Below are 23,690 nucleotides of genomic sequence, written 5' to 3'. Positions count from 1 at the left end.
GTGAACATCAATTAGGTTAATAGAAAGTCTACAAAGTTTCCATGGAGTTGTATTGTGTTAAAAAGAATAGTTAGTTTAAAACATTACTGGGAGCAAAAGTATTCTTTTTTTAAAAGGATCTGTCTCCCAAACAAAAGCCCAGAGACCAGCCAAAAGCCCTGAAAGACAGGAGAGTAGAACCACTTCTCTGCTTCATTCCAGGTAACAGAAAATGACTGTAATGAAAGAACATTCCTTGGGTGGAAGGCTCTGAATATACACAGTGCTAGATTTTGTGAACAATAAACTTTGGTTTCTCATACTGTTTTTTAAATTTTTAAAAAAAATATGAGAAAGGGGGAGCAGAAAGAGACGTGGGGCGGGGGAGAGAAAATGGGTGCACCAGGATCTCTAGCCATTGTGGATGAACTCCAGATGCATGTGCCACCTTGTGCATCTGGCTTTATGTGGGTCCTGGGGAATCGAACCTCAGTCCTTTGGCTTTGCAGGCAAGCACAGTAACTGCTGACTCATCTCTTCAGCCCTTTTACTGTTTGCTTTTTAAATCTGTTGTAGTTCTCTGGTTCATGTCTTTGCATTGTATGTTGGGTGCTTAAGAAACAAGTAATTTGTCTTTTTATGTCACAAGTCTGATTTTAGATGAATTGAACCCAAGCTTCACCTGGGAGTCCCTCTAGCATACTGTGAGTTAATGAACTTTGCTCTTATTATAAAAACCTGGCATGTGGGGGGTTCTTGAGAAGGGCTACACAAGATTTGCATGTGGGAGGAATCTGATGTATCGGGCAGAGAACAGAGCATTGGCAAATTGTTACCTTAACATCCTTTCCTTCACCTCAGACCTCATGGCTCATGCTGCTTGGTGCCCAAACTCTGTGTAGTCCCCTCCCACACTTTTTCCTGGCTTGACCATGTGGCCTCCTTGAGCTAGTGGAGTATCAGAGGCTTGCTTGGATGCACATCCAGTGAGCCTGTCCTGGGACATTGCTGCCTGGAGGACTGCAGCTGGCTGAGTCATCCAGGCCACACTAGCCAATCTCCTAGCTAAGCATAGATCAACTTGCAGAATCATGTGTCTATAAAAATGTTTAAATTTTCTTAAAAATTTATTTGCAAGTAGAAAAAGAGAGAGAGGGAGAGAAGAGAGGCAGAGATTCTGAAAGAATGGGCCAGGGCCCCCAGCTGCTGCGAATGAACTCCATATGCATGTGCCACTGGGCCTCTGTCTTTACGTGGGCACTGGGGAAACAAACTCCAGTTGTTAGCCTTTGTGGGCAAATGCCTTAGCTGCTGAGCCATCTCTTTAGCCCCAAAAGATTTTTTTTTAAGACGTAGGAGTCGTAGATTAAGAGAAGGAAAGAGAAAAAAAAATAAATAAAGAGAGCTCTGGAATTATGGAGCCCACTTGAGAGTTGGGGTTTACCACTGTCTCAGCCCAGCAGGGCTGATGAAAGGGACTTACCAGAAGAGGGACCTGAAAGTATAGGAGAGGTGAACAGCCAAAAAAGGAGCCTTCCCCAACTGGCAGGATCTGTTTATAATCTTTCTGTGGTGGCCACTATCCTCAGGCTCAGGAGAGTCTCAGAGAGAGCTGACTGGTGTGGACTCAGAGGGCTGGTTCAGGAAGAGGCCAGCCATGACACCAAGATTTGGGGAAGTCTTAATACTAGGAAAGGGGAACTCCTTCCCAGGAAGAGTTTCAGGTTGTTTATGGAAAATCAGATCTAGCCAACTCTTTTAGTCAAGAGATTAGGAGGAGAAGAAAGATCCTCCTCTAATCTCCAGTAAAGTAAAGGTTGTAAGGGCAGACTCAAGGACATTCCTGCTTTTTACTCGCCAGGCCCAGTCATCCTAAAGTGCCTTAATCCTCCCTGTGCAAAGGCAACCTTAGCTGCCATTAGGGAATTGGAACAAAGACCAATGTTATGTCTTCAAGCTTAGTGGGGTTGTAGGGTATAGCAATTGGGAAACTTCTCCAGTAGGACTATCTAAAGGACCCTGAAAGTCCCAGAAGAAAGTGTTGGTGAAAAAGAATAAAAGTGAGGAGTTAAGGGGAAGTGGGCACTCAGCAAACTGGAGGCCTTAAGAGTAAAGGCCTTAGAGAGTGATTGAAGGAACAGAGGTAGATGAAGTTTGTCTCAGGACCATCTGAGTGTGAATTGACACTAAGTAAGAGGAGATAAAATGGAAACAGCAGATGAAAGCTGGATGTGGTGGTGCATGCCTTTAATCCTAGCACTTGGGGAGCAGAGGTAGGAAGATCACCGTGAGCTCGAGGCCACCCTGAGACTACATAGTGAATTTCAGGTCAGCCTGGGCTAGAGTGAGACCACTGAGTATATAGGATCCACAGATCAACAGACTAGCTGTGAAAATTATAATAGGTATAATCTTTCTCTACCATGAAAATCCTGAAATTCACTTTTAGAACTGTTCACCAAATGGCATAGTGGTATCTGACATGATCTGAATCTGTTTCTGTGAATTTTAAAGCAGATGAACATCAGTGGAGGAGTTATCAGGAATATATACACACAACACTGAACTCTGAAAATGGCATACTTATCACTCTGGGCTGCCTTGATGATGTCCAAAGCCAGTGATTTTGTATAATTGTCTTTTTTTCATAATTTGAGCCTTAGAATTAAGAAGAAAGATTCCCTCAGCTCTGTCACTTAAAGCCTGTTGGGTATATTTAGTAAGAGTTTTTATACACCAAATGACATCTTCTAAGCCAATAGATCAAATAAAAATGGCAACTGAATGATTGTGCCAGTGACACACACTCCTAATCCATTGACTTCTCAGGACTGGTAAATTTGTCTTATGCTTTAAGGTTTTTACTTGTCACCCTTGCATCTGAGGTGATCCAGAGTGCACCCTTCCAATCCATTCTGCGAGTAGCCAGGGCCGAAGGTTAGTGCTACAGAGCCATTGGGTGCCACTAAGGGGCTGCCCTGCATACTTAGGGCCTCAGGACCCATTCAGTAGCAAACCATTTTGATGGATGGAGGACAGTCATGTTCTGGCATTAAGTCAGAAGGGATCCATCATTGTTCCCAGCAGAAGGGAGTCTTCTGACTTAAGTGACCTTTGGTTAGAGTCACCCACATGTTTATATCCCAGATTTGAAAATAACTATCCTGATATCTAAAGATTTTTCTTTTAAGTTTTGCATGGTTTGTTTTGTGGCACTTAGATGAGTAATACGAGGTTTATATTCTTTTATCTCCTCATCTGCTACAATCCTTAACAGTTAATTGTAATAAGCAGTTTATTTCTTACACAGTTGAACCTTTTGGTTCTTACATCTGTGGTTCCTACAATTCAGGAGACCCATGGGCCCAAATTTCTAGATACTGCTAAAATGCTGGATTAAAACTTATCAAATTCAACATGTAATGAAAAGATCTAAAACCTGGTCTAATTTTTACAGATTTGCTTCCAGATACCGTATAAGTCTTGGAAATAGATTGTTACACCATTGTCTGTGTTGGGGAATTTGGCTTTTTTTGGAGTGGCTTACTTCCGGGGAAATCATCAAAGCAGCCTCTAAAGCCTTGTTATTTGTCAAACAATTTCCTTTTTTGCTGCTACTCACCTTATTGTGAACTTATATATTAGATCAAAGAGGACATATGATAGAAAAAGTAGTTTTTCTAGATAAGAAGGATTACCAGTGAAAGTCTTCCTATAGTTTGGCTTTTATAATACATAGAATAGTATATTTTGTTAATATGCAAAGTGTTTATATAGGTACATTATATATTTGATTAATTATATACAATCTGTTACTTGTGATTAATTAGGATTGTGAGTGAGATAGAATATCTGTCTCAAAATCATTTTTATTAGCTATGTAATATCACACATTTTTAATAGTGTCTCATAATTATTGTATCATTGCATTGTGCTGGAAAGATTGCAGATTATAATATTGCAATCTAGTTGCAGTGATGTTTATTTATAGAGATGCTTAAACAATAATAAAATTGTTAAAAGGAAATAAAATTTGAAAATATTTGTAATAAAAAGATGTAAAATCAGATGTCTTTCCTCTCTGAAAACAATTCACTGCTTGTTTTTATATAAAAACATTGTATTTTTTCCATAGTTTGATTTTTTTTTTAACCTTTTCACAATTTTTATTAACATTTTCCATGATTATAAAAAATATCCCATGGTAGTACCCTCCTCCCCCAAAACATTGTATTTTTTTTTTTTTTAAACATTGTATTTTGATTGTTAAAAACTTAAAAACTTAAGCCAGGTGTGGTAGTGCATGCCCTTTAACTTCAGCATTCAGGAGACTGAGCTAGGAGAATTATTGTGAGTGCAAGGCCAGCTTGGGGCTACAGAATGAGTTATAAATCAGATTGGGCTACAGAAAGACCGTGCCTCAAAACAGAAAATAAAAAAGAGGTGTCTTAAGACAAACATAAATAAATAAACAGTGGGCCTTTAAGATTATCAGTGGGATGGTTCTGGGGTCAATCTGAATTTATATATCTTCAGGGTAGGATCTTAAAGTACTAGGTGTGGCTCTTAAGACTCTCGGAGTATCGACAAAAGTGACCCTAGGTCTTGAGTTTGCTTGCTATGAGAGTATTCAAATAGGTTGAGTGGAACAAAATACTGGTAGATTCTAAAATTTAACTAAACAATGTACAAATTCAATGAAAAACAGCATAGAGTCTTTATGTAAAAATAGGTATTTTGACAACCAGATCCTGTAACAAAGTCACTGTCCCTTAAGGTATGTGGTGCCTGTCAACTAGGAGGCTGAGATTTCTGGTCTGTTGAGGGTTCCAATTCAGCTTATGACCAAGTGAGACCCTTCCCTAATGTACAACAGAAGAGGAAATAAAGCTACTATAAATCAAAAAGCAACATAAAACAAGGCCAAAATATAGTTTATTTAAGAATGGCAAATCTGACCATCCATCAGATTTAACATTTAATATATCCTGATATGGAAATTGCAATTAGCACTTCCAGTTCATGCCTATGTAGGCTTATTTGGTGGGTACTGAACTGGTGTAATCCCAGTTACCTTTTGGGATGATTTTGGTCTCAGTTATGCTAAGCTCCTGTTTGGGTTCCTCTTTGGTGCACTGTGGGTTCAAGTAGGCTGGCTGGGTCATTGGATCACTGCTCTGGTCGCCAGTGCTAGGTGCTGTGAGCTTCCTGTTCTGTTAGCTCCCTTCCCCTGGTCTCTGGTGCTTGCTGGCGTTTGTACTAGTGGTGGGGGAGGGGAGGCTGTTGATGATGGCTCTGGTTCTCCCACTGGTCCATGTGACCCTCTACCTTGTGATCTGCTCCTCTGTTGTTCGCTTTTGTCCTCCCTTCACGTTTATTGAGTTTGCAAACAGCTCCAGTGAAAGTGGAAAATCCCTTCACCTGGCTTTTCCTGCAGCTCAAGCCGAGCCTGGTAGCTGTGGCCCCGCAGACCTAGTGCCGCTGCTGGAGCCGCTTCTGCCTGCCTCTGTGGGGTCTGGATCTCTCCTACTTCTCTGCTGTGCTTGGTAATTTCTTATACAACTCACTTTTTAGTAGAAGAGTGTATTTTGCTGTTTTTTTTTTTTTTTTTTTTTTTGGCTTTTTCTCCGCTAGGCTGCTTTGGCATGGTTCCTACGCTGCCATCTTAACTGGAAGTCTTCTTTCCTTCTTTAATTGGATCAGGCCAATTTGGTTTTCACAGTTTCATCAATTTTACCTTATTTGCCAAACATATCCTAATATCAATTAAAAACCACTCCAAAAAGGCCAAATTCACAAACATGGTACTGGTTTGCAATCAATTTGCAAGCCTTAAATATGCTGCAATGTGATTCTCAATTACATTTGTATCTTTATGCCACATGGCATAACCATTGCTAAATTGTAGTCTAATAAGTGTCCTGTCAATGATTCCAGTCTTTTATCAAGGTTTTATTTTCTCCTATTTCAGTTATCAGTGTTCAGCTGTCAGGCATCAGCATTTCTCCATGGTCCTTTTTCTGACCTGTCGCCACAAGGTTAACAGAAGCCTAATGCTACAGCCTGAGAGCCTCCTTCCTGTATTATTTCCTCACTTCCTTTTAGAAAGCACATGGGCATTGTATCATTTTATATCATCATTCTGAGAAGAGTGATTGTAGTACAGTAAAATATTTTGTGATCGAGCCCAGAAATGACTGCAGTGGATAGGTTCCACTGGGAACTTCATGCTACCACTGGATGTAATGTAATATATAATTCATATTACCTTATTATGATGTATAATATTGTAATGGTTCTATTTTATTTTGTTAATCTTTTACTGTGATTAGTCAATAAATTAAACTTTCTTATATGCGTGTATATGTAGGGAAAAATGGCATATATAGAGTTTGGTGCCATATAAAGTTCCAGATATCACTGGGTGTCTTGTTATTCATGTGCTGTGGATAAGGAGGGATTACCATGTGAAAGTTGGCTACAATATTCACTATTATAAAAAATCTATGATGAACAACTTTGTGCATTCTCCTTTCTACATATTTCTGAATTTTTCCTTATGACATCATTTAAAATATGTTTCTAGGTTTAAAGATAAAATCACTTCACAGATTTTAAACACATTCTAGCAATTTACCTCACAGATAGTTTCTAAAAATTTTTGTTCTTATATGTAGTGTATGAAAGTACTTGTAAAATTTAACATGTTTCTCTATAGTAGAATATATGCTAATATTAGAATGAAAATTAACTCCAAATTAAATCAAAAGTGGTGGATGACCACCTTTATTTTATTAACATAACTTCCAATACTTGATATTAACAATATTTTTTTCATTTATTTGGTAGAGAAAAAGAGGCAGGAGAGAGTGAGAGCGAGCGAGCAAGACTGGCAGGCCTGTCTGTTGAAGGTGGAGTTCCTCCTAAAGCCTGGAGGTCATAAGTGACTATAGTGGGTAGTTTCCACTGGGAACTTGATGCTTCCAGTGAATGCGCATCTGTTGGGGGCCTCAGGAAGCTGGAGGAGGTGTTAAAAGCTCATTATTTTGTGTGCAGTAAGGTGTCAGATGCAGCTATGACTTAAATAAAAATATCTTGTGATGCTGTGCTACTTGAATTTCTTCCTTTTCACACTTAAATGAAATCCATGTGTTATATTAGGTTTTTACAATTTCGCTGGGTTAAGAACCCTAATGTAAAACTTAAATTGTATTTCTGAATTACATGGCTGGTCATTTTAAGCAGTCAAGTATTAAGAGGTGTTGGTCATACGTGCACTTTATGTGAGAAGAAATGCTTCATTTCTCAAACTTAAAATTTTGTTAAAATATGGTAAATTTGTAGTTATTTTATTACATATACCTTGTAAGATAGACCTAAGAACTGTAAAAGCCCTACAATGATAAGACTTCTGAATAGCAAGGGAAAAAAGATTTATTTGATCCATATTCTTTCAAAGGTTACATCTAATAATGATGATCCTGTAATCAGAATATACATTAAAACTTTACTTACTGTATATTAATTTAAATAAATTATAGATTCTATTATGACATTATCATATATATAATACACTTTGATCATATTAACCCCTTCAGTACTCTCTCTAACCTCTTTCTTCTCTTCCTGCCACCTTCTTCTTTCTAAATACCAATTAGTCCCCTGTCCATTTCCATTTTAATGGATAGTTTTTCCCTCTGAATCATTTTTGCAACATAATAATTCTCTTTAAAAAGTCAGGGCTAGCTGGTCGTGGTGGCGCACGCCTTTAATCCCAGCACTTGGGAGGCAGAGGTAGGAGGACCACTGTGAGCTCGAGGCCACCCTGAGACTCCATAGTGAATTCCAGGTCAGTCTGTGCTAGAGTGAGACCCTACCTCATAAAACCAAAAAAAAAAAAAAAAAAAAAAAAAAAAAAAAAAAAAGCCAGGGCTGCTGTTGATTTCTCATAATGCTATTAGAGAGTACCTCATTTAATACACAAAATTCAGTATTTACACATTTGTAGATTGTAGATAGCTGCTATAGATAGCATTTTCTAAGGTCTGAAAAGGTTTAAAGCATTTATCTCAAAGAACTTTCAACTAAGCTTTGTTAGTGTACTGTAGGCAATGAATTATGGCTGTGACGTTTTCCTAAAAATTAGGAAACAAGTAAAAAAAAAAAAAGGAAAAAGTGAGAATAATACCATTTATTTTATTTTATTTTATTTTATTTTATTTTAGTTTAGTTTAGTTTAGTTTAGTTTAGTTTAGTTTAGTTTAGTTTAGTTTAGTTTATTTTATTTTAGTTTAGTTTATTTTATTTTAGTTTATTTTATTTTAGTTTAGTTTAGTTTAGTTTAGTTTAGTTTTTAGTTTAGTTTAGTTTAGTTTAGTTTAGTTTAGTTTAGTTTAGTTTAGTTGTTTAGTTTTTCGAGGTAGGGTCTCACTCTAGCTGAGGCTGACCTGGAATTCACTATGTAGTCTCAGGTTGGCCTTGAACTCATGGCATTCCACCTACCTCTGCCTCCCAAGTGCTGGGATTAAAGGCGTGCGCCACCACGCCCGGCAAATAATAATACCATTTATCAATAGCTTCACTTAAACTTTACAAAGCAAGAGATATATCCTGGTTTTCTTTAACTCCCTAGGTCCCCCCTCCTCCCCAAAGTAGGGTCTCACTCTATCACTGTAGGCCAGGCTGACCTGGAATTCACTATGTAACCTCAGGTTGGCCAGAACTCAGCTTCCCAAATGCTGGGATTAAAGGCATGTGCACAATGCCTGGCCCCAGTTACTGTTTTAAAACAAGGAATAAATTCCCCCAGAATTGTCATGTGACTTGAACTGAGACAAGAGCTGAGGATTTAGGTTACTTTGGCAACATTTCTTTGTTTGAGGAAAAAATACCCTATAATGTAGTCTTTGACTGTAGATAAGCGTTAAGATAAGCAAATATTGCTGTGCTTGTTTGAAAACTAGGTTCTGTCAGTTGTAACCTTAGTATAATTGATTGACATTTGTTGAATTCTTCTGACTTGTCTTGTTTTAGTACTCTGTATAGTACTTAGGTCAGAGCAAAGCAGGCTATACATTAATTTTAATGCAACAAGAGAAATTCTCAAAATGCATGCATCATTAGAAGATTCATGAAGTGCAAGTACCCCCAAAGGAAGGGTAGGTCACAGTTCACCCAACAGTGCCTTTAACCGCTGAGCCATCTCTCTAGCTTGAAGTTTAACCTTTGGGCTCATGGTAGAAACAGTGGAATAGATTGTGAGGAGGCACCACTTTGCGTGTAGCCGCAGGGAGTCCTTTGTAGTATTCTCAAAGATTATGATCATTTTCACCCTTACTCCTGGGAGGCTTCCCTGCTGGTAGAAGTGTTACAGGGCCTCACAGTCATGTGCTTTGAGATATAGATAGAAACTCCTAGATTCTCTGAGTTTGTTTTTTATATTTATATTTTACTGTTTTTAAAAGTTTATTTGTTTTTCTTGACAACAACCATAATTGTAAACAATATCCCATGGTAATTCCCTCCCTCCCCCCACTTTCCCATTTGCAGCTCTACTCTCCATCATATCCCCTCCCCCTCTTAATTGGTCTCGCTTTTGATGTCATGATCTTTTCCTTCTGCTTTGATGGTCTTGTGTAGGTAGTGTCAGACACTTTGAGGTCATGGATATCCAGGCCATTTGGTGTCTGGAGGAGCACGTTGTAAGGAGTTCTACTCTTCCTTTGGCTTTTACATTTTTTCCACCACCTTTTCTGCAATGGACCCTGAGCCTTGGAAGGTGTATAGAGATATTGCGGTGCTGAGCACTCCTCTGTCACTTCTTCTCAGCACCATGATGCTTTCTGAGTCATCCCAAGGTCACTGCCATCTGAAAAGAGGTTCTCTAACCAAAAGTGAGAGTAGCATTAATATATGGGTATGAACATTAAGAGAACGGTTTACTGGGCAGTTTGATGAGTATAGTATATACATTTAGCCAGACACCAGCAGACGTTACACCCCTAGGTCTTGTGACTAGCCCTGTTGTAGGTTTTCAGTAGTAGGGATATAGTCCCTCCCATGGAGTTCGCCTCCAGTCTAATTAGAGGGCATTTGGTTTCCCCCATAATAGACATGCCACTGTCGTACCTGTTGGCTCATTTGGCTTGGCTGGCCAAATATAAAGCCTGCAGTGTCCACTGTTGAGTGTCTTCACTGATGATTTCTTTCTCTCCCATTGAACTGCATGCAGAGTGGCTTTTTCCAGCTTTCTGTCAGCTGTTCTTCATGGAGGAGGTTTTCAGCTCAGTTCCCGCAGGATTGCTCAGTGACCTTGCAGCCCAGGCATGTGGAGTCTTCAGCAATAGCGTCTTACCATCTATTCCTGGTGGAAACCAAGGGTCTTGGCAATGGCCTGTGATGTTTTGGGGGCATTGGGACCTTTCTGGACAACAACTCACTGGAATGTATCCCATCCCTGGCACTGAAAATTTTCTAGTTACAATCTATGGCTTCTGGGTGTTACAATGTCCACAAAAATAGGTTTCCATATGGCTTTATATCCTGTTAGATTTTTTGTTTGTTTGTTTTTTTGAGGTAGGATCTCACTCTAGCCCAGGCTGACCTAGAATTCACTATGGAGTCTCAGGGTGGCCTTGAACTCACGGCGATCCTCCTACCTCTGCCTCCCAAGTGCTGGAATTAAAGGCGTGCGCCACCACGCCCGGCACTCCTCTTAGATTTTGATTTGCCCTCCCTCCACCTTACCTTTACTCATTCTCTTCTCCTGACCTCACTTGGGCCTTTTCACCCCCATTAATCTGTTCTACTTACTTACCATCCTATTAAGTCCCTCCATCCCTCTCTTTGTAATCCCTTTATATCTCCTTTCTAGCTTACTGGCTAGATTTGATTTTTTTTCTTTTTTTTAATGTTTGCTATCCTAACTGGGTTAAGGATTCCAACCACGTCTCTCCATGGCCTGTGCCAACAGTGATTGGTGACTTCAGCAGTAAGGTCTTACCATTAACCTCTGGTGGGGAGTCAAGTGCTTTGGCAGAAGTCTGTCTTGTTTATTTTGTGGGATCTAGTAGTTCTTCCTGATCAACAGCTCACCATGGATGTAGACCACATTACAGGCCAGTGCCAAGGGAAAAGAAAAAAGAAAGAGTCAGAGAAGAGAAACAGTAGAAATTTGAGGTTAGGTTTTGTCTGTCCCTCTCCAGGGCCCTTTGATTCAGGTGAGAACTACATTTTTAATGATTGAACCATCACCTGTTTTTTTTTTTTTTTTTTTTGAGTGCTTTACTGGTTGATTTAACCATGTTGTAGAGTTTGATCCCATATGAGTATTTATCTTGTTGGAATAATTGATTCATTTCTGTCTTTCATCTTTTATAGAGTTTTCATACAGCTTTATTATAGTCTAGTAAAGACTTAACTATCTAGTATATTTTCTTTATAAATAACCATTGGTAATTTATTCTTTTTCTGATTCATCCATAAAGAATCCTAGTGAGCCTTTTTGAACTTCTAAAGTATTATTTTAAAAGAATAGTTAATTGAGATGTACTATATTAGGAATGCTTTGCTGCATTTCATGCTGGCTATGAAGTCTGAGGAACCACAAACATTGAAAAATGCTAATGGTAAATGTATTGCCTCTTCTTTGTAGCCTTCTTTGAATCCTGGGGGAAGCCAGTCATCAGACGTAGTACTTCTGAACCATTGGAAAGTGAGGAACTTTGAAGTGCACCGTGGAGACATTGTGTCATTGGTGTAAGTAACGCAGAAACTTACTTAATTTGCATTTGTCCTTATCCTTACTTTACTGATAATCTACTGTTCAAATTATATTGCCAGTGATTAGCTTAATGAATATATCTGACTATGATGTGTCTCAAAAATCAATGTGGATATGTAACTATATTATACAAAAGTTTATTTTATATAAAATATGCAAGTTGCATTGCATAATTAGATTTGGTAAATTTTGTTTAATAAAATACTGAGTAGAAATCATAGTGACAATCCAAAATATATGCAGTTCATATTACTTTGGAATATTTGTAATTTTTGCATCTTGGCAAATGACATTTATATTACTTCAATGTTTTATTGCTTTTGGACCCAAAATTTTCTTAGAAGATGATAATTATAACACAAAATTTAGTGATATTCCTGTCATATTAAAGGTTGTTTTGAAGACAAGTCCCGTAGATGCTTGTTTGGAACCAAAAGGTGGCGGTGTTTCTCTGCTAAATTATTGTGACTGGTCAGGAACAAAATTTCATTCCAGAATTAGCTGTGGAAAGGAATGTCAAAGTGTGCATAATTGACACAGTGATATAATACATAGGCCTAGTAAATACTTGAGTAGTGTAGATTTGAAAATTTTGTTTGTTTTCAACATACATTCACACTGAGAAGCCTGCGGTAGAACTTGCCTGATTTCTTCAGGCTTCAGCTGCTTAGAGAAACAAACATTTTAGTGGGATTCCCTGTTATGCTTGTTATGTAGCAACTACTGTAGCAGTGTTTTTGCTATTTGTTTTAGTGATAGTAAAACCTTTCCAATGTATATTTCTTATGATTGGAACGAGTATGATTTTTATTTTCTTGCTGGATGATAATTCATGGTAAAGGCAAGCCAGCATCTATTTGTTCATCCTGCCTTTGGATACTGCTTTATGAAAGTAGATATTCTGTAAGTGTGTCTCCTTCAAGAGTATTCTACAAGGATTCATTTGGAAATATGTTACTCAAGTCTGGCTAATAGCTAATGGACTAAATTTGAATGGAGTTTTCTATGGGCAGACATCCAAGGAAGGGGATTAGATGCTTCCCAGGTTTGCAGTATTTTCTTCAATATAACCTACTCTTTGGGAGGTATACTTGTTCTTATTTATTTATTTATTTATTTATTTTTGAGGTAGGGTCTCACACTAGTCCAGGCAGACCTGGAATTCACTATGGAGTCTCAAGGTGGCCTCAAACTCAGGGAAAGCCTCCTACCTTTGCCTCTGGAGTGCTAGGATTAAAGGCATGTACCACCACACCCAGCTGGGAGGTATCCTTTTATTTTGTCATTCAGAGCAATATTTTTTGTTACTTCCTTATAAGACTGTGTGTATATGTGTTTTTGTATGTGTGTCTGTCTGTCTATCTATTGAAACTTTGTGTGGATACATCATGTGTTGGTACCATCATTTCCCTCCTCCCTGCCCCCACTCCACTGAGGTGCCTCCTAGGTGGGAGGGATTGCTAGTATTCACCATGAGGTTGTGAGTTATGAGTTGTGAGAGCAGCAGTCAGTCATTGTAAGGGGAGGGGGCCAATGCCTCTGGATATTCCCTCCCACATTGTGCCTCTTACGATCTTTCTGTTGCTTCTTCCCGAAAATTCCCTGAGCTTTGGTGGGTGTGTTTGAAGTCGACTTTAGTGCTGCACTTTCGGCAGCTTTTGGGTTTCTGCTTTGGTACATGTTGAGTCTCCTCAGTGTCTGTCTCCGTCACCCTGGCACAGGTTGTCAGGCTCACCATGGAAGCAGCGCTCTTGCTCATCTCAGCAATTCCTCTGCGGTTTCACCTGAGCTCTGCATGAGGTACTGGGGTGATTTATCTCTAGGGTTCTCTCTACCTTCTGAAAAAGAAAAACAGATTCTGCTCCACTTCCATGCGACTACCTGCTCCCAGTGAGCATCTTCCCCAGGCATCTCTCTCACTCACTTTTTTTTTTTTTTTGAGGTAGGGTCTCTAGCTCAGGCTGACCTGGAATTCACTATATAGTCTCAGGGTGGCCTCAAACTCCTGGCGATCCTACAACCTCTGCCTCCTAAGTGCTAGGATTAAAGTTGTGCGCCACCACGCCTTACTCAGCCTAGGCTGACCTGGAATTCACTGTGTCATCTCCGGCTGTCTTCCACCTCACAGCCATCATCCTTCTTTGCTTGACCCCCTCCCTCCCCCCCACCCCCGCCGAGTGGTGGGATTAAAGATATGCGCTACCATGTTTCTAAACCTTTTCTATGATTGTATAGTCTGTTGTATATGCATTAATCTTTGATTCACAAGGTTACATTTTTATTTATTGGATAGAGCAGATACCTACCCAAGTGAACATGTTATTTCTAAGCAACTGAATTTAAGTAGATAATTGCAAAGTAAGAAAGCTCCTTGAAATTCAGGGTTGCATTGGTCCATTAAAATATCCTAGCAGGGCTGGAGAGATGGCTTAGCAGTTAAGCACTTACTTGCCTGTGAAGCCTAAGGCCCCCGGTTTGAGGCTCGATTCCCCAGGACCCACGTTAGCCAGATGCACAAGGGGGTGCACGCATCTGGAGTTCATTTGCAGTGGCTGGAGGCCCTGGTGTGCCCATTCTCTCTCTTTCTCACTCTCAAATAAATAAATAAAAATAAACAAAAAATAATTTAAAAATATCCTAGAAAATTGTGATATATGTATAAAACAATACACAATTCTTTTAGGCAAATGTTATGGTGATTGATATTTATTATATAAATTAAGTTAGAGTTTACATTCAATTTGGGACTACTATAATATGGTAGGTTCTCACTCTATCCCAGACTGACCTGGAATTCACCATGTAGTTTCAGGGTGGCCTCAAACTCACAGCAATCTCCCTACCTACATCTTCCTCTCAAGTGCTGGGTTTGAAGGCATGCACCACCATACCTGGCTTGAACAATATTTTTAATGAGTCAATTATGTGCTATATCTTTGTCATGTATAAATAACACACACTGTTTTCACAATGCTTTGTTGTTAGCAGGGTCTGTTGACATAAAAGAATGCTTGGTGGTGCTAGTATTATATTTTTAACAACAAATAATCATTAAGCAGTATTGTTGCTTTTTGTGAAAATGAAACAAGTTTTAAACTTGATTCTTCATTAGCTTGAGGTAATATAAAAGTGCTAGAGTACTTAAATATTTTCTTTTTACTCTTACGAGCAAAAATGCTTTCTAAATATGTATCCTTATATATTCATATAATTTAGACTGCCTCATTTGAATGTTTGGTATTGGTGTGATAAGTGTTCACCTGTATATTTAATCAATGCCAAACAATATTGAAAATTTGGTTTTTTAAAAAAATTTTTTTCAAGGTAGGATCTCATTCTAGACTAGGCTGACATAGAACTCACTCCATAGCCCCAGGATCGCCTCGAACTCTCAATCCTCCTACCTCTATCTCCCAAGTGCTGGGAGTAAAGGTTCACCACCACATTTTTTTTTTTTTTCACAGTAAGTGTCAATCTAGTTCATAGATGATAATTTATATTACTGTATCAGAACATGCATGTATATGCATCCAAATGTATAATGAATGCAGAAATATATATTCAAGTGTTGAATTTAGAGAGAATGTAAAATGTTCTTAGTCACTTGCTTATAAATTGATTTTAATAAAAATATTATATAATTGATGTTTGGAAATAAGGAAATATGTGTTTATATTAAAAAATCTGACACAAGTTTTTATGTATTCAAAATGTATGGAAGTACCACTTTCCTACTGCTATATTACATGTGCATTTCTGGAAAGTTTTCAGTTTGGTAATTCATCTTAAACTAGCAGTGTTAAGTACAATATTAACAATCCCAATTAATACTACCACTTGAAAATGATGAAATTTCTAAGAAAGACGGTGCAGTAAATGTTAGATTGTACGTAAAGCCAGGAAAGTGAAAGTAACTTATTGGTAGTTGATAAAAACAAGAGTTGAGGCCATCATGCACGTAGAGAAAAAGCTGTAAATGGTTACAGTATTCTCCAGTACTAGAGGTTATTAGTTGGCCATTGTTTTGTGTGACTTCATTTTTTAAAAATTAATTAATTAATTAATTTATTTATTTGAGAGCAACAGACACAGAGAGAAAGACAGATAGAGGGAGAGAGAGAGAATGGGCGTGCCAGGGCTTCCAGCCTCTGCAAACGAACTCCAGACATGTGCCCCCCCTTGTACATCTGGCTAATGTGGGACCTGGGGAACCTAGCCTCGAACCAGGGTCCTTAGGCTTCACAGGCAAGCGCTTAACCGCTAAGCCATCTCTCCAGGCCATGTGTGACTTCATTTTTAATGTGTGTGTGTGTGTGTGTGTGTGTATGTGTGTGTGTGTATGTGTACATCTAAACAATGATCTGGGCTAACCTTTCAATAACCACTTTGAGCGGAAAGGCTGAATGTAGTGTCAGTTTCTTCTCACCTTGCTGTCAGTAGTATATGTAGCTTTCTCTTGCTATTATGAATGAGGAAAACATTAACGATGTGGGGAAAAAAATCAAACATACATGAACAACTGTACCTTCTGCATTATACTAAACCTCTTTGTTTAGCAGATGTCTGTGAACTAATTCATGTTTCAGAAGTAAACAGGTGGCAGAGCACACTGCCCCTTTTATGGCAAGAGGCTTTGTTCAGGGCACGTGCCCAAAGCTGTGTGTAAAGCATGGGAGGAAGGTCTAGATGCTGGGGCCTACTGGAGTATGCATCTTTATCTGTCCCTGTCTCTTTCTTACGTTCAAAGGTAACCCTAGTGGAGCTGTTGCTTAATAATGTTATTCGGTTATGTTAACTCAAAAGGCAAACTTGGGCCCTAATTATCCACAGTGAATACCAGGAACACCATTGAGGAGTGCCTGCAAGGATGTGCGGACTGGGGGATAGGTCATTCTACAACCTAGGTTAAAAAATGAATTATTAATTAAAAGGTATATTTATATAGTTACATGAAAGCTCATGGGAAAGATAAATTGCTCTTATTAAGTCCTCAGTGTTACCATATATATGCAGGTGGCATCACACTCTCTTAATGGATTTACATTCTAATAGTAGTGATTAAGGTGGATTTTTCCATACCTTGGAATTGACTTTTCATTAACCTGTCTCATGACCTTACTGCAATAGACATCACACCAGGAGCACTGTTTCACAACAAGAATATATCTTTTAAGTCCATTGGGATAGAGATTCTTTATAGTGAAGTTCTGAATAATCACACAAATTTAACATTTTATTTTGACATAGTGTTAGACTCAAAGAAACCTTACCAAAAATGGTATGAAGACTTCCCATCTACCTCCCCAACCCAATCCATATTAAATTGCATACCACAAAAATCATAAATAGTACAGTTTTGAAAACCAAGGAATCAACATTGCTTTGATATTATTAATTAATCTATAAATCTTAATTATTCTGTAACTTTTTAACTAGTGACTTTTTCTCTGGGTCAAAATTATATCCAACATATTTCATTTTATTATTCATGTCCTTGTAATAGTCTTTGCCAACCTGTGAGAGTTCCTTAGAACTTAGAACTTTCTTCTATGAACTTGGCACTTTTGCAGGATGCTGGCCAGTTATTTTGCTAGAAAGGTACTCAACCTTTACAGTTTTCTAGAACTTTTTGTTTTAAAATGGAGCAGCTCTGCCACCGTGGGGAGTTGCAGAGGAAGCCACAGTAGTGGGAACAGCTGAGGTGACCAGTCAGGCTGGTGGGGAGTGATTAAAACAAGGGTAGAGAGAAGCAGAAGGTGAGGCTACTTTCTCAGGCACAGGTCTTAGTTTCTTGGTGCCACTTGTTTGGATCATGGCTACATCTGTCCTTCACACCTATTAACAAGTCCACCCAGTTACATCTGCACCTGCTGGGAGGTAAGCAAGGAGAGCTGCCCATGTGTGGGAAAGGCAGAGGGAGGAGGGCTGGAAGGAGGGTGGATACAGATTACTCTGTGGTGAGCAGGCCCCAGGGTCTGGGAAGATGGCAGTGAAGTTGTTCTCATTTGATGGCATCTAGCTCTGTGCATGTTTTTCCCCCTGTCTCCATGTAGTCACTGTACTAAGTGCTTTGAATATGTCGTTTTTATTTCATTCTCACAACAGCATCTAGAGGTAGTTGTTGTTAACATCATGAAGTTTAGACTAAGTAAGTGGCAAGTAAGTTGAAGGCAGAGTTTGACCGGAAGTGTGTGCTTTGATGTACTGCGCGCATGTGTGCGGCGGTGAGCACTCACTGTGACCACTGCTACTTGCTAACGTATTTTGAACTTTTGTAGTCAAATATTATTTCAGCAAACTGCTACACTTGTTTATTTTTTCTTTTTAAACTTGGCTTTAAAAATTTAAATTTATTTGTGAAATTCATTATATTTCTACTGGTCAATACTTTTTAAACCTTTTACCATAACACATTACTGCTTCCCTGGAATATGTCTGTGGCGACAGCATGACATCTCAAAGTGCAGCAAAGACAGACCTTTAGACATAAATTAAACAACACATGTTGGGGTGATCAGGTCTAAAGACAAGACTACAAGATAAAAACAGCCCAAAGGTTTTAGTATTTATTGACTTTATTACTTTTAAGTCACTGGATTAAGCTTTCTATATTCATTTTACTTAAGCTTTGTATTAGTTACTTTTCTGTGATTAAAAAAACACAGCCAGAAAGCAACTTCAAGGAGAAAGAATTTGTTTTGGATATTGGTTTGGGGGTACAGTCTGTCATGATAGGGAAGGTGTGGGGTCTGGATCAGCTTCGGGCTATAGTAGTGGAGCCTTTTCGCATCTGGATGGGCCAGGAATCAGAGAGTAGACTGGATTCAGATCGGGTTGGACTGTGAACTGCAAAGTCTGTCCTTCAGTGACACACGGCTCTAGCAAAGCTTCTCACCCTGAAGTTTCTGCTACCACCCAAAATAGCACCAGCTGTGTGAACATGGACATTTTAAATGGATCCTGTAGGGGACAGTTCTCATTCAAATAATAACAATCCTCACTGAAAATCACAAAAGCGAAGGTGAATACTGTTAATATCTTCAGTTCCTAGTTGAGAGCACTGAGGCCTAGAATGAAGTTATTTGTTTAAGAACAGGAAAGTAAGTAGCAAAGTTTTTTTTTTTTTTTTCTTCGAGGTAGGGTCTTGCTCTAGCCTAGGCTATTCTTAAATTAACTATGTAGTCCCAAGGTAGCCTTGAACTCATGGCAATCCTCCCTCTGCCTCCTGAGTACTGGGATTAAAGGCATACATCACCATGCCCAACACAAAGCTGTGTTCTTAAGCATCATCTCTAACCATTGTGATATATGGGTTGTAATGATGTGGCTTTTTTTCTTCCTCATTTTTTTATTTTCGAGGTAGGGTCTCTCTCTAGCTCAGGCTGACCTGGAATTCACTATGTAGTAGTCTCAGGGTGGCCTTGAACTTGCGGTGATCCTTCTACCTCTGCTTCCTGAGTGCTGGGATTAAAGGCGTGCGCCACCAAGCCCGGCTTTCTTACTCATTTTTGACAAAGAAGACATGCAGGTCCTGATCTATGTCTGTCTGTCTATCTGTCTCTGTCTCACTCTCTCTATATATATCGCACCTTCCCTTTTGTGAAGCCACATTCCTTCTATAGGAAATCCTAAAATATAGTCTCTTTATTAGTATAGATAGGACTTCAGTATGAACATACAGTGTGCAGATAACATCAACAGCTGGTGTGTGACATGCTAAACATTGCTTCTTTCTGACAGATGGCCCAGATGGTGACTATATCTCTAGAAGTAAATATAAGCAAAGAGTTACTGAAATTTGAGCCAGGGAAATATATGAAGTTGAATAGAGGAAGAAAGAAAAAAAAAAAAAGACAGAAAGAAAGGTCTGGTTCCTTTGTATCTTGTGTCTTGAGTACTTGTAAATCTTTAAAGGTCTTTTGACCTACCCAGGGAAATTAATTGGAACTTGCTAAAAAAAGGAAATTCATGCTTTTAAACAAATGCCTAGGGCAATGATAGTAATGAATAATGACCTATAATTGTATTAAAAGCTAGTTGTCGGTTGAGCTGGGAAAATATAATTGTGTGTACTTATCTGTACTTCCTGTACTCATTCTGAACTTATTTTTGTCTATAACTAAATATTTTTCAGAGTTTATAGATACTGTTTTACAGTGTAGGATAGAAAGACTATCATTTTCAAAGAAAGACTGTTGATGCTATGAAGGGACTAGGTTTTTAGTTGTTTTTACTTTTTTATCTGTTAGCAAAATTCAGTTAAGTGAAGTCATTTTCATTCATGGCTAAGTATATTTGTACATAATACTTTTAAAAATAAAATAAGATAGTGTAAATATTGTCACTGTTATTTGACATAGAATTGAGTTTTAAAATTCTATTCACATGCATACAAAAATTGCTCTCTTAAGGCAAGCCTTAATAGCAATTTGTTTACTTAAGTAGGATAAACTGCCTATACAATGTTAGTACAATTAATTATGCAGTAAAATATTTTCTTAGTTTGCAGCTTTAAAATATTTTGTGATCATGAATTAAATTTTGAATTATTAAGATTTCATGGTACTGTATCTCTATGAGATTTCTATAGCTTCTTTTCATCTTATTTTATAATTATTACATCTTATGAGATATAACTAGATGTCAAAGAATGTTGTATAGACAACATTCTGTGAAATACTATATACTTGTGTTTATAGATGTTTTTGTTTTCACAGTGGAAAACACAGTCTGGGAGAACACTGTTATATTTATATTTAAATAGGTATAATACAGTGTTTATAAATGAGCTCCAGTATGCACTGCATACTGTATGTAAAGAATCAGACTAAAATGTTGAAGAGCAGCATTTTTAATGTGAACTTAAATAATTCTAACAGAATTAAGATTTTTCACGCACCATAATGCTTAAGTGGTGGTGTATGACTTTAATCGTAACACTTGGGAGACAGAGGTAGGAGGATCACTGAGTTCAAGGCCAGCCTGACATTACATAGTGAATTCCAGGTGAGCCTGGGCTAGAGTGAGACCCTATCTTAAAAAAGCAAACCACCACCACCACCACCACCAGCAGCAACAACAACACTCCTCCAGACCATCAGAAGAATATTGCATACTTTTGAAGGTAGAGTTCAAACAGATTTGAAGATTCTTTTTGGAGGAGTTATGTTAACATACTATACAGAAATCCTGAAAAGGATATGGTCAAAGGGACCATATTAATATGTGCTTATCAAAATTGTACCTTTGGTTGACAATGAGGAACGTGAAAACATAAACATTGTGAGGTAGGGGGCTGAGGAAATGGCTCAGTGGATTGTTGCTCCAGCCTGAGTGCCTGAGTTCGGTCCTCAGACCTTGTGGAAGAAGCCGGAAGCCATTGCAGGCTACTGTCCTCTCAGCTAGCTGACAGCAAGTGGGAGGTGGCGACAGATTTCCTGAAACAGTAGCAAAGGGCAGCAGCTGAGCCAGATCCCAAGAGGGACGTGCCCTTCAATGAGGTGAAGGTGAGGGCGGGTGCAAAATGGTGCCCTGCGACTTCATGTGTGCTGCATCACATGTGCACCTGCATACACACACAAACACAAACATGTGCCCACATGACCATGTACACAACGATCATGTGCACACACACACATGAACATGTGCATGCACACATCCAAACTACGAGGTAAATGCTTAATAGAAGGATGAGCACAAAATTCATTCATGTTTGTTTAAACTTCTGAAAATGAAGTTTTATAGAAATTTTACATTTTCATATTTTTTGTAACTCATTCTGTGAATGAGTCTTTATGATTCCATCCTTTCCTGATAACCATTGTCTTTCTTATTATCTAGTAATGCATTTCCCACCAGTAAACACACTGTCCACTTGTTCTTAAAAAAAGGAGATGTTTGATTTCATATTGTGTTTCATAGTTTACATCTTGGAAATGTGGAAAGAATCTCAACACTAAACTTACACATCAGCTTATTTGGCCCAAGGTCAGTACCCTCCCACTGCTGTTTATCTTTTAGAAAAGGGCTCCAGCTTTTGGCGAGGGCTGGAAAAGGTATTTGTAGCTGATAAGAATGGGAAAGCTTAGCAGGAGAGACAGTTCTTGGAGTTCAGGAGAAAATGTTTCCTTAAAAAACAACAACAACAACAAAAAAAAACCAAACAAACAGAAATACCTTAAAAAACCAAAGAAGGAAAGCAACAACATTTTATTTCCATTAATGAGAAACCTCAGTGACCTATATTATGGATGGTTACTTTTTTGCATAATCTAGTGACAGATTTACTCACATTCAGAGGTCACATTAATATTTACTGATAGCACAACTGTAGGTTTCACTTTATTAAAACTTGTATGCCTGGCGAAATTGCTGACGGAGACGCTGGCTCAGTTTGATTTGGGGAGGGATAGGGTAATTATAATATAGCTCCCTGTGCTTTTAGAGGTCACGAGCTTTGTGTACTTGTATTGCTGAAAATTTACCATAGTTTCATGACAATACAGTTGGAAACATTTTAGTGTGACTCACATATATCTCACATATATTTCATCATATAGTTAAGAATCATTAAAATATTTCAGGTTTATTAAAAATTCATTATCCTACTAGAGCAATAAAAACCTGAAGAAATAATAGAAAAGCTTTAGCAACAGTGACAGTGTGCTAATTGAGTTGAAAGAAGGTAAAGAATATCTTAGCAGAGCAGATCCAAATTTGGCAAAAAGATTTGTAATAAATCAAGGGGATAAATAAGTTAATAAGGAAAGAGGCCAATTACCAGTGAAGGAGGGGGTGTTTTTATGATTCTAATGAAAGGTTAAACTGCTTGGGTGAATTTTAGTTTAACAAAAAGAAAAGAAGCAATATGGATAATTAGGCGGTAATAAGATCATACTGAAAAAAGTCAGAAAACTTGCCTTAGGTGTTAGGGGAATATTGTCTAATGAACTTAATCCTCCTGCAATTATCTCTGAAATTTCACTTTTGCTGTAAAAATGAGGAAAGTGATGTTATTGGTTATTTATGAGGACATTTCATTCCTTGTCAAAATTTATATTGTGGATTTCTTTTTGTGTGTGTAGTGTATGTATGTATGTTTGCTTATGTGTGGCACACTTGTGTGTGGAATATGTGCATGTCTGTGCACATGCACGTGGAGGCCAGAGGTTGACGTCTTGTGTCTTCTTCAAACACTCTCTGCTCCATTAACTGAGGCAGGGTCTCTTGCTGGGCCTCGAGCTCGCTGATCCACCTAATCTAGTTAGCCACATTGCTCTGAGGACCCCTCATCCTCAGCTCTGGAGCCCTGTGATTGCACGTGTGTAGCCATGCCTGCCTGACTTTGCTTGGCTACTAAAGGTTTGAATCCTGCTTCTCAGGTTTGAGCAGCAAGGATTTTACTCCTGAATCATCTTCCAAGTCACTGTCATGTATGTTTTCTGCATGTGTGTGTGTGGTGTGCATACATGTGTATTAGCATGGTGCTTGTTTATGTGTGTGTGCATCCATGTGGAGGCCAGAGGCTGACATCACCTATCTCTCCACCTTAGTCTTTGAGATAGGGCATCTCCCTGAATCTGGAGCTCATCAGTTTGGCTTGTCTGGTTGGCTTGCACACCCCAGGCACCCCGCTGTCTCGGCCTCTCCAGGACGGGGACTGTAGGCAAGCCCTGTCACCCTTCTTTACGTGGTGCTGGGGATGCAGACCCAGGGCCTTGTGCTTGTGTGGCAAGCACTGTACTCACTGCGCCTTCTCCCCAGTCCCATGTTAAAGGTTTTAAGTGGAAGCAAATAAGGAAATGGAGAGCAACTTCCTTATGTCAAGAATATAGCACGACACTGTTCACTATAAGTTTTTGAGTTGCTGCTCAGTTTTTAATTTTTTTTCTTTTATTCTTATTATTAATAACATATTTTGTATGGATAC

General features: G+C 38.6%; 1 protein-coding gene across 4 annotated transcripts in view; it reads left to right on the top strand.

Annotated features, from left to right (window-relative positions):
* Immp2l (inner mitochondrial membrane peptidase subunit 2) overlaps positions 1 to 23,690 on the top strand; it is an 872,509-nt gene that overhangs the window by 69,144 nt on the left and 779,675 nt on the right. For all 4 annotated transcript variants that reach the window (XM_045135523.1, XM_045135524.1, XM_045135522.1 and 1 more), the window contains exon 4: positions 11,633 to 11,736. In XM_045135523.1, the coding sequence (XP_044991458.1) occupies positions 11,633 to 11,736 (104 nt within the window). The remainder of the gene's footprint in view (positions 1 to 11,632; positions 11,737 to 23,690) is intronic.

This window comes from Jaculus jaculus, chromosome 16 (assembly GCF_020740685.1).
Source record: "Jaculus jaculus isolate mJacJac1 chromosome 16, mJacJac1.mat.Y.cur, whole genome shotgun sequence".
NCBI lineage: Eukaryota > Metazoa > Chordata > Mammalia > Rodentia > Dipodidae > Jaculus > Jaculus jaculus.
The sequence above is the reverse complement of the archived record's forward strand: the minus strand, read 5'-3'. Positions and strand labels throughout refer to the sequence as shown.